Source organism: Pteronotus mesoamericanus, unplaced genomic scaffold (genome assembly GCF_021234165.1).
Source record: "Pteronotus mesoamericanus isolate MK-2021 breed Mesoamerican mustached bat unplaced genomic scaffold, CSHL_Meso_final contig_20, whole genome shotgun sequence".
In the NCBI taxonomy this organism is placed as follows: domain Eukaryota; kingdom Metazoa; phylum Chordata; class Mammalia; order Chiroptera; family Mormoopidae; genus Pteronotus; species Pteronotus mesoamericanus.
Window position 1 is genome coordinate 8953878 of NW_026555085.1, and position 15827 is coordinate 8969704.

General features: G+C 53.9%; 1 protein-coding gene across 1 annotated transcript in view; it reads left to right on the top strand.

Annotated features, from left to right (window-relative positions):
- The first annotated feature begins 4425 nt into the window (after nt 1–4425).
- Nucleotides 4426–15827, top strand: part of GLP1R (glucagon like peptide 1 receptor) — a 32258-nt gene continuing 20856 nt past the window's right edge. Inside the window, exons 1-3 of the mRNA XM_054568733.1 lie at nt 4426–4503; nt 12097–12193; nt 12945–13052. Coding sequence (XP_054424708.1) covers nt 4426–4503; nt 12097–12193; nt 12945–13052 — 283 coding nt within the window. The remainder of the gene's footprint in view (nt 4504–12096; nt 12194–12944; nt 13053–15827) is intronic.

The following is a 15827-nucleotide window of genomic DNA, read 5'->3' on the forward strand; positions in this document are numbered from 1 at the left end:
TTCGTTCTAGAGGGCTTCTTAGTCCACGTAGGCTGCTATAACAAAATAGCATAGGCTTATAAACAACAAATGCTTATTTCTGACAGTTTTGGAGGTGGGAAGTCCAAGATCATGATAGAGTTGGTGTCTGGTAAGAGCCTACTTCCCGGTTCGTCGACGGCCATTTTTCCTCTGTCCTCCCGTGGTGGAAGGGGTAAGGGAGTCTCTGGGCTCTCCTTTATCAGGGCACCTAACCCATCCACAAGGGCTCAGCTCTCATGACCTAATCACCTCTCAAAGCCCCCACTTACTAATATCGGTGCATTGTGGGTTAGGATTTAACATGAATGGGGGGAGGGGAGCATAAACATTCAGACCATAGCAGGACCTGAGCTAGGGGCCGGGCTAGCAGGGCGGGGGGAGGAGAGGACTGTACTCCCCAGTCCATAATCTGTTCTCTCTTCCAGCGCATCCTTCTTCTGATAAGTTTTTGAGCACCTATATGTGCCAGATATTTCACTGGACTCTGGACTGACACATTGTCTTTGGGATAAACATCACGGAGCACCTGCCATGTGCCAGGGCCTGTGCCAATGCTGGCTATCCAGAGACAAAGACGGAAACATCCTTCCCTCCAGGAGCTCACAGACTAATGAAGAAGAGCCATACGAGACAGTGACAGAACACGGTTAAGTGCTTCAGTTCATTTCTTTGGTGTTTTGACCAAGAGTCACTGAATACCTAGCATGTGCCAAGCATGGCCCTGGGTACTGTGGGTACAGAGATGAGTAAAATAAGATCCTTATTTGGGGAAAAACCAAGGAATTACCCAGCAGACATCCAAGAGGGTTCCACAGTGCCCAGAAAAAAATTGAAGGAGGGGGTGAAATCATGGAAAGCTTCCAGGTGGGGGCGACTTCTTCCCTGAGACTCTGAGAGTGGGAAGGAGTTGGGGAACCCTGAGAGCCATGTTTAGGGGAGCCTTCCAGGTTCTTGCAGTTGACAAAAGCACCTATGCCGACCTCCTAAGTTTTCTCAGAGAGGGGACTGCTTGAGCTGAAGTATGAATAGGACCTTGGGCAGGCAGGGTGGGTGAGGACACTTCAAACAGAAGGGACCACATTGCAAAAAGATGGGAAGAAGCACATGAGAGAGGTCCGGTTGGAATGTAAACTGAAGGCAGATCCAGGCTGACTCCTTAGATGCTAATGAGTTTGGAGGACTTGGGTGACAGGGAACCAATGGATAGGCTTAGGGATGAGGTCAGGTGACGGTTTCAGAAAGAGAGTCCTCTGGGAGACTGAATAAAGAGGGAGGGAGAGCAGTGAAGTTGCTGAAGAAAAGAATCAGAACTTGGTCCTACTCTGAAGCTTACGTACAAGCTGGGGAGACGATACCCAACCTCCAGTAGCTGCAGGACACATGCATGAGGCACCAGGGCATGGTGCCTAGTATCACCCATCACACCCGAGACAGAACCAAGAAGGGTCTATGAATACTGTGCACTTACTACTAGGTACAGACCTGTGCCGGCGCTGAAATATGCTGTGCTGGCTCGCTCGGAGCCTGTGTCATAAAGAAACAGTTGTAGTCCAGAGTGGTGCATGCTGAGGTGAAAGGCAGCCTTGGAGCAAACTCAGAGGCTTTGGACCCCCAAGTTTTAAAAGGAGAGGTTGGGTAATCTGCCACCAAGTGTCTCTGGGCTCAGGGGGCCAACCCCCATCCCTGGATACTTTCATATGCCCATTGCTTTCAGCTGGGCTAGCCTAGAAAGAGACCCTGAGAGGAGGACTTGGAACAAGTAGTTTACTTGTGTTTGGGAGGGATCCCCAGAAAGCACTAGTCCCTACTGTTGGAAAGTGAGAGGCCAGCGAAGGAAGCCAGCAGTGGATGTGTTACTGAGCAGGCTACCACCACCAGAGGCTGGGGATCCACCTGATTTGCCTGATCAAGTGGTGAGGAACTGGGTATCTATCCATCCACTCCTGTTTGGTCACGCTGAGAGCTGCTCCTAGGGGTGCCTGTCATGCATTGGCCAAACACAAAACTCTCCTCCCAGTCAGAGAAAAACCCTGGCAGAGAGAAAGCGTTGTTTCACTTTCTTGAACAGAGAGGAGGGTGGAACTTCTAATTATACCTGCTGATCATGCTTGTGGTTGTAATCTACATGGCGCCAGTAAGCACTTGTTGCTGTCTCCCTCCTGCATTAGAATAGAATCTCCCTGAGGATAGACTAGTGACCACTTTACCCCAAGTAGGGGTGGGAGGCACTAGTTCAGTGTCTGGCACGCACAGGTGCTCAATAGATACTTGCTAAATAAATGTAATTTGGATGTTGATAAGTTCATGGTAAAGGCCCAATTCTGTCGGAATACTTTCTCTAGCCCTTATCTTCCTCCATCCTCTCTTGCTCTCCCCAACCTCCACCGTGGTACAGCAGAGCCTGAAAGTTGTTTCTCAATAGTCAGCTATCTATCCATCCATCCATCCATCCATCCATCCATCCACCTATCCACCTATCCACCTAGATATATATACACTTGACCCTTGAACAACACAGATTTGAACTACACAGGTATATTCACTAGTGGATTTTTTCCTCATAAATATAAAGTTAGCCCTACTGATCCCTGAGAGTTTCCCATTTGCGGATTCATCCAAAAATACTACTAGAGAAGGCTGACTGTATGCATTGTTCTACTCCATTTTATATAAGAGACTTCAGCACCCAGGGATCTGGGCATCCATGGGGATCCTGGAGCTAATCCAAGGGACACAGATACCAGGGGATGACTGTAGTTTGGAAGGAGTCAAAAGTAACTTATACATGGATTTTCGACTGCGAGGGCATGGGCACCCCCAATTCCAGTGTTATTCAAGGATCAGCTAACTGTGTTTGCCTTCTTCTAGATTAATTAGAACCCTGGTATTTAATCTTGCCAGTGACTGCTTGGAATAAAAAGCACTTTCCCCAGACTCCTTCAAAGCCAAGACTGCTCCTGAATCTAAGAGCTGACCAGTGGGTGGGACTGACAACTGTGCCTTTCAGGGGGTGTCCTTACAAAAGGAGGTACCCCCCTCTTCTTCCCTTGCCTCCTTGCTGGCTGGAAGGTGGCTGTCATGGCTGGGGCTGGGGCTGGGGCTGGAGCAGCCTCCTCGGATCATTAGGTGAAGCCTTGGACCATGAGAACGTGGAAGCTTAGAAGATCCCCAGACCCCGAAGGCCAGGCAGCCATGCTCCAGCCCTGGGCTGGAGCTCCAGCCTTGCATTGCAGGACAGAGACCTTAATTACTGCCATTGTTGTTTGGGGTTTTCTGTCACACGCGTGGCTGAACAAGCTAATCCTAAGTGACACACGGAAGGTGACTGTTAGATTGACTTCTGGGAAGTGGAGGGAATAAATGCCTCCCAGACAGATCCAACCTCCTTCTGGGCTTTAAGTTCTGTTCTCTCCCTGAGGAACAGCTACTCCAACAGAACTTCCCTTTGGAATGTTCCAGACGTGCCCCATGCCAGGTCCAGGGCTGAGGGCTCTGGCATCGCCCTTCCAACAGTGACATCAAATTTCTTTGGGGGTGGGGTTGGGAAACCTACTTTTCCTACCCAACTCTTGACAGGCATTAGGGGATGTGGAGTCAGTGCCTTATCAGCACCCTCCCACAGCTTGGCCGAGCGTGAACTGTGCACCACCGTCCCCACCCCCTATCCCGCAGTGGGTTTGGGGGCGGACACAAGGGCAGGTAAAATACAGGGGGACAAAGATGCAGGAGTCACAGGGAACAGCCGTGGGCACTCCTTACCACGCGGACACGGAGATTCTAAGAGCGCAGTGGTTCAGAGCAGGGGCCGTGGGGGCTGCAAGAGTCGGGGAAGCCTACTCTCCCCAACAGCAGGGCTCCATCCATCCATTTGTCATCTCCCCTCTCGTCCCTCAACCTTGGTTGTCCTAGGGCTGCCTTCGGGACAGAGCTCGGGAATAAAGAGTGGTCTCAGAAAGGAGATAACCCCACCGAGAGGATCTGTCTAGTCACTCGCAGCTCTCGGGGTTACGTTTTCAGGGAGGGGTCTGACAGACGGTGTCACCTTGGATGAGTCCCATGCGCTCCCTCGGCCTCAGTTTCCTTTGGGGTGCCTCGAATAGGTGGGGGTTGGGTTGGCTCTCCTTAGCCAGAGCCACCTGGGGAAGAGGTCGAGGTGCGCCGGTGAGGGTGGGGGCACAGAGCCCAGTACCTCCCTGCCCTGGACGGGCGGAGCGGCGCGGCGTGGCTTCGGGGTGTCGGAGGCAGCCGGGGCGGAAGGCTGGGGACCCTGCCTGGCCCCTCCCGCGGGCGGGGCGGCCCCGCGCCGGCTCCTCCCCCGCGCCCGCCGCCCGGCGCCCGCCCGGGATTAGTCGCTGCGCGCGGTTCCGCAGGTGGCAGCGATGGCCCAGTCCTGAGCGCCCCACCATGGCCCGCGCCCCCGGGCCGCTCCGCCTGGCACTGCTGCTGCTCGGGGCGGTGGGCAGGGCCGGCCCCCGCCCCCAGGTGAGGCTGCGGGAAACGGGGTTTGGGGGCGTCGCAGGGTCCTGGCGAAGGCGGTGGGACTTGAGAGAAACTCCGCGACCGCAGGCGGAGGAAAGCGAGACCTCCAGGGGCGTAGGGACTGAGGAGCTGGCGCCCTGGGCTGGGTGGCCGAGGTGGCTTGGCCGGCGGCGACTGCCCCCATCCCGGGCGCGGCGCCCGCTTCCTGGCCGCCCGGGCCCCTCTGCCTGGGAGCCAGCTGCCCCGCGGCCGCCCTGCGCTGTCCACTTCTGCGCCGCGTCTCCCCAGACAGTTTTCCCAACTCCTTCTCCTTGGAAACCCGGGACAGCTGTCCTGCCCCTGCCCAGTTCGCTCCTTCCCAATGCGCGCGACCCCTGCCCCGCAGTGCCTACCCCCTAACCTGTCCGCTGGCTGGTCAGAGACCCCATTAAGACTCTGGGAGCACGAAAGGGCCAGGGTGTGGACACCCAGCTCCATTGCCCCTCACCAGCCCCCAGCACAGCCTTTGACTCCTAGCCCCAGAGACGCAGCTTGTTGTCCTTCCTGGTGACCTCCCAGATGGAACTTGTCGCACAACATCCCCCCCCAAGCCCTGCAGCAAACAGGCAGGAGGCTCCTGCTCCTTCAGCTAGCGCCCCCATACAGTAGACTGAGCTCTCATTCTGACCCCCTAGTTGATAACACACACCACAGCACATACTGAGACACACAGATACCTTGGCCTCCTGCGTGCCACTGGAGAGCAGGCTGTAGCGAGCCCCTCTGAAGCCCCTCTTCTTGGCCTTCACTGTCTTACCTGCCTTTCCTGTCTCTAGGCTCCTGCGCTGCGGGCTGTGGTCAGCCTGCTTTCCGGGAGGGGATTTGTCCAAAGATGCTGTGAGATGCTTGAGCAGAGAGGAGGCACCGGCTTGGGTTGCCTGTCCTGTGTCAGGGAACTGCCTCTTCCCATCGCCTCCCATTCTTACCCCCAGACCTAAAGAACCCAGAGCTTCGGGGAGTGGGTGCACACAGGCCTTGAAATGTGTCCCAGCACAAGCGGAAGGCAAGATCAGGGGCCATTGCCCTGGGGGGGCCTACTCCACCGCTTGGTAATCCAGATGTGGACAGATGTGCCTCCCGGCTAGGCTGCCAGCACATTTTCAGCCCCCAAATTTCTTTCCAGATTCCCTCCCTCTCCCTTTCCCGCCCGTCCCCGCCCCCTCCTGCCGCCAGCTACTCCCCTAGTGCAGGAGACACCCTTCCCCCCACAGTACCTCCCCACAACCCCTCAGCCAGGCCTTGCTTTTCCTGGTGCACTTGGGATCTTTCCAGAGCCAGGACTATAGACCCCATTATGTGCCTCTCTCTCACCTTTGTCTCCTCCTCTGGGCCGGGATGGGATGGGGGTCCCATCCTGCTCCAAGCCAAGTGTGCAGACTGGTTTGGATTAAGGAAAAAGAAGAGGTTCTGGGGACTGCCTGTCTTCTCCCTAAAGTGCCTTCCTTTACCCAGAGGAGAGGGGCTCCTTGAACCTGACCTTTTTTTAATCCCCTTATTCCTCAGCCCTGGGCCAAGGGCAAAAGCCAAATGTCCTGACGCCATAACAAGGCTGAGGGGCAGAGGAGGGTAGGATGAGCCAGCCACGCTCTGAGCAGAGAGGATGGAGCCTCAGGGTATGCTCTTGTAGGGGGTCCCGAGCATCTCTGGCTGCCATGGAGATCTGAGGAACAGGGACTTTGAGATTAGACGGCAATCATTGTGACACAACCTCATGCCTGCGTGTAATACTCTAAAAACTGGTAAATTTTGCATTCTGTTTTCTGTTCATGAGGTTGGCAAGACTAGAGTTACTCCCTCCATGACACTGATGAGGGGGCAAAAGCTCAGGAAACAAGGACGTGTTCCCCGGTTTAAGGTGACCCAGCCAGTCAGGATCAGAGAGGAACAAGGGGTCTGGGGCTGGGCTCGTGCCAAACACCTCCCTACCCAGGTGGCACTGAAGGAACGTCACAGAGTGAGTGCTCCGCTGTCAGGCCTGGCCAGGCCGGAAGCAGCTTCCCTGCAGGCGGGCGATGGCTGAATTGAGCTCTGAAGAAGGGAACATGAGCCACTCTGTTGCTGCTGGGAAGGACCACCCCCCCCCTTATTCATTACTTTCCCAAGACCCCTGTGAGGGGGCTGTTCTATAGGGAGACAGGCAGACCTTTGACACCCAAAATTACCAGATAAACCTGGGTTCACATACTGAGTCTGTTCATAGTTGGTGATCTTGGGGAGGACAGTTGACCAGCTGGAACCTCAGTTTCCCCCTCTGTAAATAGGGATTACAAGCTCTCCCACACAGGGTAATGGAACGGATCAAGACACTGGCACCTGAGACAGAAGCTTCCATCACTTGGCAGAACTGACCCATCCAACCTCAGGAACCTGGAAGCCTCCTCCAGGGCAAGAGAGGGGCTGAGAGGGGCTGGAGAGGGGCCGTGGGAGGCCCCGGCTCTGCACCCCCAGGAAGGGCGGAGGCAGTCCAGGGTGCACAGCGCTCAGCATGGACCATTTTCTGAGCAGGGCTCGCTCTTGAACACGGACCCGGGGGTGCTGGGGCAGGAACAACCAGAAAATCACATCCTGCCTTCTGACGCCACCTGCCTCAATGCAGATTCCTCTGTGTGTGTGTGTGTGTGTGTGTGTGTGTGTTAGAGAGATACAGAGATACAGAAATAAAAACAGGGAGAGAGAAACAGAAGGAGACAGACCAGGGGCAAAGGTTGTATAGACCTGTTTCTCCGTGTATTTGTACATGACCCTGTGTGTGAGTTTGCTTGTGTGTGAGTCACTGTGTGTGAAACATCTCACCATGTAATTGTGTCTGACTATATATGTGCTTGTGATCCCATGTATGATACTGTGTCTATGGGAAGGTGTGTGTGTGTGTGTGTGTGTGTGTGTGTGTGTGTATGACATCTTTGTGTGTGACTGGGTGTCTGCCAGTATCAGTCCATGTGTGGGTGAGAGAGTACTTGTCACAGAATGTGTGGCTGTTTCTCTGTATGTATCTATGTGACAGCGTACGTTGAGTATATGTCAGTCGGGGGTGTGTATGTCTTGGGGACAGTGTCTCAGCATGTGAGTGTGTATCTGGCTGTGTGTTTGTGTGCCAGAGAGACTCTGGGTCGCGTCTCAGTAAGTAAGCGTGTGCCTGACGGCATGGGCGATATGTGTGTGACAGTGTATCCGTGTGAGGGCTGTTGCACATGTGAGAATGTGTGTGCAGTTTTCCTTTGCCTGCCCTTTAGCTCTTGTATCTGGAGCCCTTAAGACAAAAAAAGCGGGGGCGGGGGTGTGTGTCTGAGAGCCAGGGGTCTGACAGCCCCACCCCTCCAGGGCACAGGGGCCAGTGGTTTGGGCTCTGGGAAGTCACCAGAGAGGAAGGAGCCTTAGCGTCCTGGAAGGAGCCCTCTTCTTTCTTCTTTCGGGAGGCCCTCTCCCATTTTTCCCACCTCAGTGGCCCAGAAAGGCAAGGTCTCTTTCCTCCTTCCCTTCAACCAAAACAGTTCCTAGAAAAGGAAGGAATCCAAAGAAACTGCAGGAGGAATTTTTCAGGTTAGCAGCCAGCCTTTGGAGATGGTGCCTTCCCAGGGTGTGGAGATGCCCAGCACCTCAGGAGCACCCACCCCACCTACATCCTTCTGCTCTGCTCCTCACACTGCCCCCTGCAACAGGGCTTGTCAACTATAAGGATCCCCACTGACTTTATCTGGCTGGATCTGTGTAGTAGCTCTTTGAGGAGAATGATTCGCCCATTTTATAGGCAAGAGAACTCGAGCCCCAAAAGACAAAATGCGTCCCTTCAATCCCAGCTGAGATTTGAGCCAAGCGGTGGGGAGGCCAGAGTCCTGGGAGTCGTCCTCTTCCGCGCTCGCATGGCATTCCATCCAGGCGCCCTTTGTCACCTCCTGCTTCCTCCCCGAACTCCTGAATCTGAGAGACACCCCCTCCCATTGTAAACTTCACACCATTTGCCTTCACCCCCTCAGAGAGATCCCATGGGGCCGAGCAAGTCCCAATTTTTAAAACTGCCAGTCTGCCTTGGCCCAGGCCCTGCAGGCCCCCTCACGGCTTCCTGTCCTCTGGGCCAGCTCTCCTTCCCTGTGAGGGCTGGCGGCACCTACCGCTGTGTCGTCCCCGTCACCCAGCTCCCCCAGCCCCACCTCACCAGATTTCGAGCAGGGCCTCATAGCACAGGAGGATGAAATTCTGCCCCTGCCTGGTGGTCAGGGCCTTGCCTCTCCTCATTGTTCCCTGCCCTTGGGCATGGAGTCCCCAGTGTCCCCACTTGGCTTTGCCACCAGCTATGGTGGCTGCTGGAAGACGTCACAGGTTAAGCAGATGATGGGTGCTTGGTGTGAAAGGAGTTTGTTGACCCTAAAAGTGGTGGAGGGGTGGGATGCAGACTCCCCAGGAAACCAGGCTGCTTGTTCCTCTCTCCTCCCCCATGAAGAGCAGAAAACGTGAGAATGGCTGCCACTGACCACACATTTTCCCTGGGCCATTTTCCCTAGTGCATTGTAAGCACTAACTCACCTACTCCTCGCAACAAGCCTGGGTGGATGGGGACTGTTATTCCCATTTTGCACATGTGTAAACTGAGGCTAGAAATTAAAACTCTTGCATGGGTCACAGACTTGATTTATTGAGGATTAATTAATTAATTGTTGGGGATTAATTTATTAATTCAGTGTCAGGCACAGGTCTGAGCCCAAAGCCAGGGCTGTTCACCCCACACTGTGTTAACCGAGCTCACCTGAGCACCTGGGCCCAGCTGCCCTGGGTGGCCACCAGCCCTGTCCCAGACCAGATCCTCGCCTCTGTCCTAGGCCCTTCCCGCTGCTCTCTCCCTGCCCCAAAAAGTCCTCCTGAACATCGGTCCGAGGCTTTCCTCTGCTCCCCAGAGCATCGGTGTCCCTATTTCTGTACCTTTGTCCCTGCTGAGTTCTTCTTCTGAAACCTTTGCTCGCCCAGTCTATCCCGCACCCACCCTTGATTCACCCAGCTCCCAGTCCCCTGGCCCCTATACTGAGCAAAGCCCCAACCACTCCCTGAGCACTTTCGCCCACTGCCTTCTCTGTTATGTCCTGCAAAGCAAGGACCCCACCCCCCCACAAGGACACATCCTTGGCTTGGGAACTCTCTCAGACCAGAGCTGTGTCCTACATCATTGTGTTCCCTATGTCTGCCATCCGCCCGACTTGCCCCCCACCCCCGCCACCCAGAGTCTCACACAATATGGCTTCCATGGACACCAGGTCGGGGAGAGGCCTGAGGTCCCAGTGATTCGTGCTGGGAGGGGCGGGGAGCAGCACTGGGAGACCCCCAGCTGGGGCAGGAGGATGACAGGACCCCCATTGCCACGAAGCACGCTCTCTGAGGGGAGAGACACAGACCCTGTTCTTACTTGTCTTTGTGTGTGTGTTCTCATCACATTTTACTTTTTAAAATTTATTTTTAATTATAATCCACATATTATGATATTATATGATATTATATTAGTTTCAGGAGTACCACATAGTGATTTAACATTTATATAACTTACGACTGATTGCCACAATAGTCTAGTGACCATCTGCCAATGTACATGGTTGTTATATTATTACTGATTCTATTCCCTATACTGTAAGTTACATCCCTGTGATTTCTTCATCTAGTAACTGAAGCCCCAGGCTGGGGAAGACACGGCCCTGCCCTCAGGGAGCCCCAGTCTGAAGATAGAGCAGGTGCAGCGCTACCTGTGTATTGAGGCTCCCTGAGGTGTTGGTGGCCAGGCTGGCTGGCCTTCATGGTTCTGACCTTAGCCGTGAACCCCACACCCCACCCCCATCCTGAGTCTCCTGGTTTCCATGGGCTTCCTTGTCCGCATTCTCTGGCCCACATGTACCTTCTGCCCCAGTTCCCAGCAATGACCTTGCTTCCTGCCTGTTTTCCTCCTAGAAAGAGATATCAGGGGAAGTCTCCCCAGCCTCCGCCCTCCCACCAGCAGCAGCTGCTGCACTCAGGGGCTGGGAGAAGAAGGAAAAGGGATTAGGGGGTAGATCTATCAGGCCTATTTCCAGTGAAGATTGTATTGACCCCTCAGTTGTAGCTGATGTCACGTCACTGTCTTTGCTGTTTTTGAGTTTGATTCCTTGTTCATTTTATTTATTTATTTATTTAATAAATACGTTTGAACTTTGCCCTCAGAATAGCTCCATCCTTCAGGTAGCCCATGTGGCCTCAGCATACTTACTGCAGGAATGTGGCTGGGGCTCAAGCAAGCTTCATCCCCTCCTGGGGGCCTCCTATGGGGCAGAGACCAGCACGTGACAGACAACCTGTCTTTTATGGGTTGTGTCTCATAAACCAGGACTCTGCGTAAACGTGGGCAGGATTATTAAAAGACCAGATCCACCACCAGTCAAGGGTACAAGCTTCCAAAAACAAGCTATTTTGATTTCAGCACATGTGTGTATTTTTGTGATTTCAGAAGTGAAGTTTTGTTTTCAATTATGTATAGGTCCTAAATTTTATACAGGGGTCTCCCCAGTTATCTCAGCATCTGCAGCCTCTACATGAGGAATATCTATAATCTTAAGCCCGTTCAGAAAATAGAATAGAATAAAAAATGAACAGTCCCAAGACATAGATCTAAAGGAAGTACACAAGAATGTTCAGAAGGGACCATTCTTACTTTGGTGGGTCCATTTGGGTCTCGTGCTAAAAAGCCAGTTCTATTACCTTATCCGAAAATTGAGGTTCATATTCCTCTATTCACAGATGGGGAACCCTTCCCATTACAGGCCTGGTCTCTGAGGTCTGGAACTTTTCTGATCCCTTCACCACATATCCTCAGGTCTCCTCCCTCTCCAGCAGACAGAAGCTGAGCTGAATATTTGATTTGTGTTGTTATGTTAAAAGAGGACACTGGGGGGTTGTGTTGCCCCAATACCTGATGGCTTTGTGCAGGAGGAATTGAATTACCAGGCTCTGTGGCACTGAACCCCACCACACACGCACGCACCCCCCCACCCCCGTCAACCCCTCTCCCCCAACCCCGCCCAGTAATCCAGCGCAATCACTGATCAGGGGAACTCCGGGGCCTAGCCTTAGCTCTGCTGCCTGAGGTGCTGTGTGGCCTTGGCTGAGTACCTCTCCCACACTGGGCCTGCACTTCCCCTTCTAGAATGGTTGAAAGTGTGAGGGTTTTGTGGGCAAGCCAACAGGGCCCTAGCGAGGAGCCCTAGGCATCATGAAGTCTGGGGTTCTTGGGAGCTTTCTCCTAGGTGAGGTCAGATGAGATTGACACCCACTCTCCCCTCCCTTCACCCGACTCATCCCCCAACAATGGCAAGTTAGTAGACATTTGCTGGGCACTGCTACACATCAAACTGTGCACCAGTCCCCTGGGAAGGATAAAGATGTAAAAACATCCCTCTGAAGCGCAACTCGTTCCCTCCCTGTCTCAGAGACGCTAAATGCCTGGTGGAGTTTGGGGCCCTAAGGTCTCCTGCACATCTAGAAACCAAGTGTTTTGGGAGTGGGGGTTTGACTGGAAACAGAGGGCCCCCATTTTGGTCTTCCCCACAGGGTGCCACTGTGTCCCTCTCTGAGACAGTGCAGAAATGGCGAGAATATCGACGCCAGTGCCAGCGCTTCCTGATTGAGGCTCCACCCCCAGCCACAGGTGAGTGTAGGTGGGGCCCCCACTCAACTGCCAGGAGGCTGTGAAGACCCCCAAGCCTTGGTTGGGCATCATTTGCCTCTCTAGGACACCATATCGGCCCTGTGCTTTGGGATGTTATCTTGTTGCTGTCTATTCCGTGTCCCCAGCTTGGGCCCCTCAGGAGCCAGACCTGGCCTATCCGTTCTCTGTCCTCCTCAGCACTTCCTGACCTGTGCATCGCCCCAACCAACATATTTATAGGAATAAATGTTTTTGGGTGGTGGGGGATTGGGAGTGGTTTTTAAAGAGCACAGGATAGGAGACCGATAGATCTAGGTTCAAATCCTGATCCTGCAATCGTAACACAGTTATCTTAGGAAGGTTATAACAGCCGCATGAGCTACCATTTCCCCCTCATCTGTGATGTATAATTTAAGAACAGTCCTATGGGGATTGTTTATTGAGCACTTACTATGCTCAGGTTATCTATGTAACATACATCATTTGTCCCACAAAGTCCTGTGGAACCCAGACTACCCCCATTTTACAGATGAGAGAACAGAGACATTAAGTAACTTGCTCAAATTCCCACTGCTGGTAAGTGGCAAGTCTGCTTGCATGGCACCTGCTGGGTGGGAAGAGCACGTGGCATATAGAAATCGCTCAGCAGCGGTTAGCAGAGCACAGGTTTCTGCCCTGCTAGCTGCCAGCCTCCCGGGGTGGGGAATGCCACAGCCAGGCCAGGACTCAGGACTGTTCTGCCTGCACCCAGGCCTGTTCTGCAACCGGACCTTTGATGACTATGCCTGCTGGCCAGACGGGCCACCTGGCTCCTTTGTGAATGTCAGCTGTCCCTGGTACCTGCCCTGGGCCAACAGTGGTGAGTTCCCTCCCCAACACGTGGACCACCCTTCCCATGTCCAGGAGGCTGGAGGTGGGGAGTGGAGTTGGGGTGAGGTGCACAGTGCTTCCTTTCCATGGGACATAGACTTCCCCACCCCAGAAGGCCTTTATGCCGCCTTATGGGTATGAGGTGTCTATGGGGGGAAGGGGCGAGAGGGGGTATCTGCTGTAATATGGGCCTGAGGCCTATGCTGGCAGTTGGGTGGTGGGAGGCCAGTGTAGGGTCTGACTTAAGAGAGAAATGTGAGCCCCTCGTCTGGTAGTCAGGAAAGGAGCCGGGTGGGAAGAGATCCTAGGGTTTGAGGGATGGCATTACCCAGAGGTGTCATTGTGCTGATGCGTGTGTGTATGTATGTATGATGGGTGTTTGTAGGTGCCCTGTACCTGGCAGTGCACCTAACCACCTCCTGACTCTCCAGGCCTCGCTAGTCAGATGAACCTAATGGCAGTAGTGATCAGGGTATTAGTGGAGCTGTCCCTCAGGCCCTCCCCAACTCACGCCTGCCTGTAGGGGACACCTGCCCTGGGAAGGGTGTGACCAGATAAGTGAGAGGGTCCCTGGAGCACAGAGACCTACAGAGGCTGCCGCTGTAGCTCTGGCTGGAGGGGTGCCCCCCAGCCTACCCCATCTATCTCGGGTATCAGGGAGGCTAACAGGAGGCAAACACCGTGCCCCAAGGAGCTCAGTCTCAAAAAGGGGAGAAAAGACACTCTCTTATAATAATAACTATAGTAATAGCTGAGATTTATTGAGGACCTACTATGTGCCAAGTATTGCCTAAAAACAGGATGTTCATTTGATCTTTATAACTATCCCATGGTTATGCTTCTTGTACAGATGAGGAAACTAAGGCCTTAGAAAGTTTAAGCCACTTGCTCCAAATGATGGGGTAAATGGCAGAGCCAGGATTTGAACCCAGCCTGTGATCTTAACCATGGTGCCTTGAAGGGACCTGGGACCGAGCAGAAACCAGCCCAGAAGCAAGAGAATAAGGCCATACTACGGGAAGCCAGAGGTCTTCCTGAAGGAGGCGGCCCTTTAGTGGAACATCAGGACACCCAGCAGGGTCTGGCAAGATCTTCACCTCAGGCTCAGGACTGAGGTCACAGGAAGCCCTGGCTGGAGTCCTAAAGAGGCTCCCCCTTCTGCACCCTACCCGGACACCCACCGCACTCTGAGGTGTACAGGAGGAGGCTGGACCAGGGACTAGGCAAGCACCTGGCTGGCACACACAGTGGCCCTTCACGTGTGCTTTACATACCTACACTCATTTAATCTTCACAACAACCCTTTGAGGCCCGTGCTCTGATTATCTTCCAATTTTACAGAGGCAAAAACTGAGGCTCAGAGATGCCAGCTGACTTTTCCAAGCTCACACAGCTTGTAAATAGCAGACCCAGGACTCAGTCAGGAGTCTGGTTTAGAGTCAGCGTCTAATTGCCACACCAGGCTTCCTTGAGCATGCGTGCATACACGTGCGTGTGTGCATACATGTGTTCCTGGGCCCCTGCCAGCTGGGCACAGCTTGGGGGAAGCTTGAGGGAGGCACTGAACTGCCTGCCCTCTTTCTAGAAATGGACAAGTTGAATCTTACAGTCTAATGGTTCTGCCTGACGAAGTTCTAAGTGGCTGTGTGAGCTTTAGCAAATTCTCAGGCCTCTCTGTGCCTCAGCTGGCTCCCGGGGACACAGGACAGAGCCAGGAGAGGGGAGTGTTGGGAGGATTGCAGGTTCTTGAAAAATGGTTGCTGTTAATTTTCCTCACCCACGCTACTTACCCTGTCCACCTCCCAAAATACCTACACTTTCCCCGCCTCCCGAAGGTTTGGGACTGGCTGCCTGGCCAGCCTGGGCTGCGCCTCTAGACCCCCCGGAGCCAGGCACAGGACAGGGCCCATCACTCAGCACTAAGCGGCCCCCAGCTCTGCCCGCTGCTCTTGGCTCCATCCATCACCTTTAATTTTATTTGAGCAGGAAATAGGTCCTGGCGGTGCCCGTTTATGAGCGAACACAGTTTTATTGCTTTCTACACGAAGATAACGGCCACTGCACAGGCCCCCTGCCAGCCTCTGCCCCCTCCCTGACTCACCACGCTAATTCATGCCCTTTTTTGACACTCAGAAACACCGACTCTGCCTCCTCTCCCCTTTCCCTGAGTTAGGGATCCATAGAGATACCCACCCGGGCTCCCGCAGCATAGTTGCTGTCTCTGACCTGTCCCGGCCGACCCCTGGGCAGAGGCTGGCACTGGGGACTTCCCTTACTCCCGACCCAGGGCAGGTGAGAGCAGGAAGGGGGCCGTTCTGGAGCTTTCTTGGGCTGATCAGGCAGTATCCTGTGAGGATGGGTTAAGAGGTGGGAAAAAGGAAAGGGGTGTCTCAGGCAGGGTCCTGGCAGAAAACACACTCAGCTGGGAATTTGAAGAGAATTTAGTGGTGGGGTCACTTACAGAGTCTGGGCAGGGCTCAGGGGCCAATAAAATATAAAAAGCACCAAGGACTACATCTGTGGGAAGCTTAGCATCTCTAGACCCGAGTGGGGCAGGATGGGCCTATGAGACTCCCATGAGAGCTGGAGGTCATGGTGACAGAGAGGCCAACCAGCAGGGCTGAAGCCACTGCCAAAACCTCAGAATCAAGGCAGGAAGGGAGCAAGGGAGAAACACCCCAGCCTCTCTCTCCCTCCGCCCTCCTACCTTCTGCCGGTGCCTCCCGTGGGTCAAATCCAGTAGAGGTCAGAGAGTCCAGGGGAT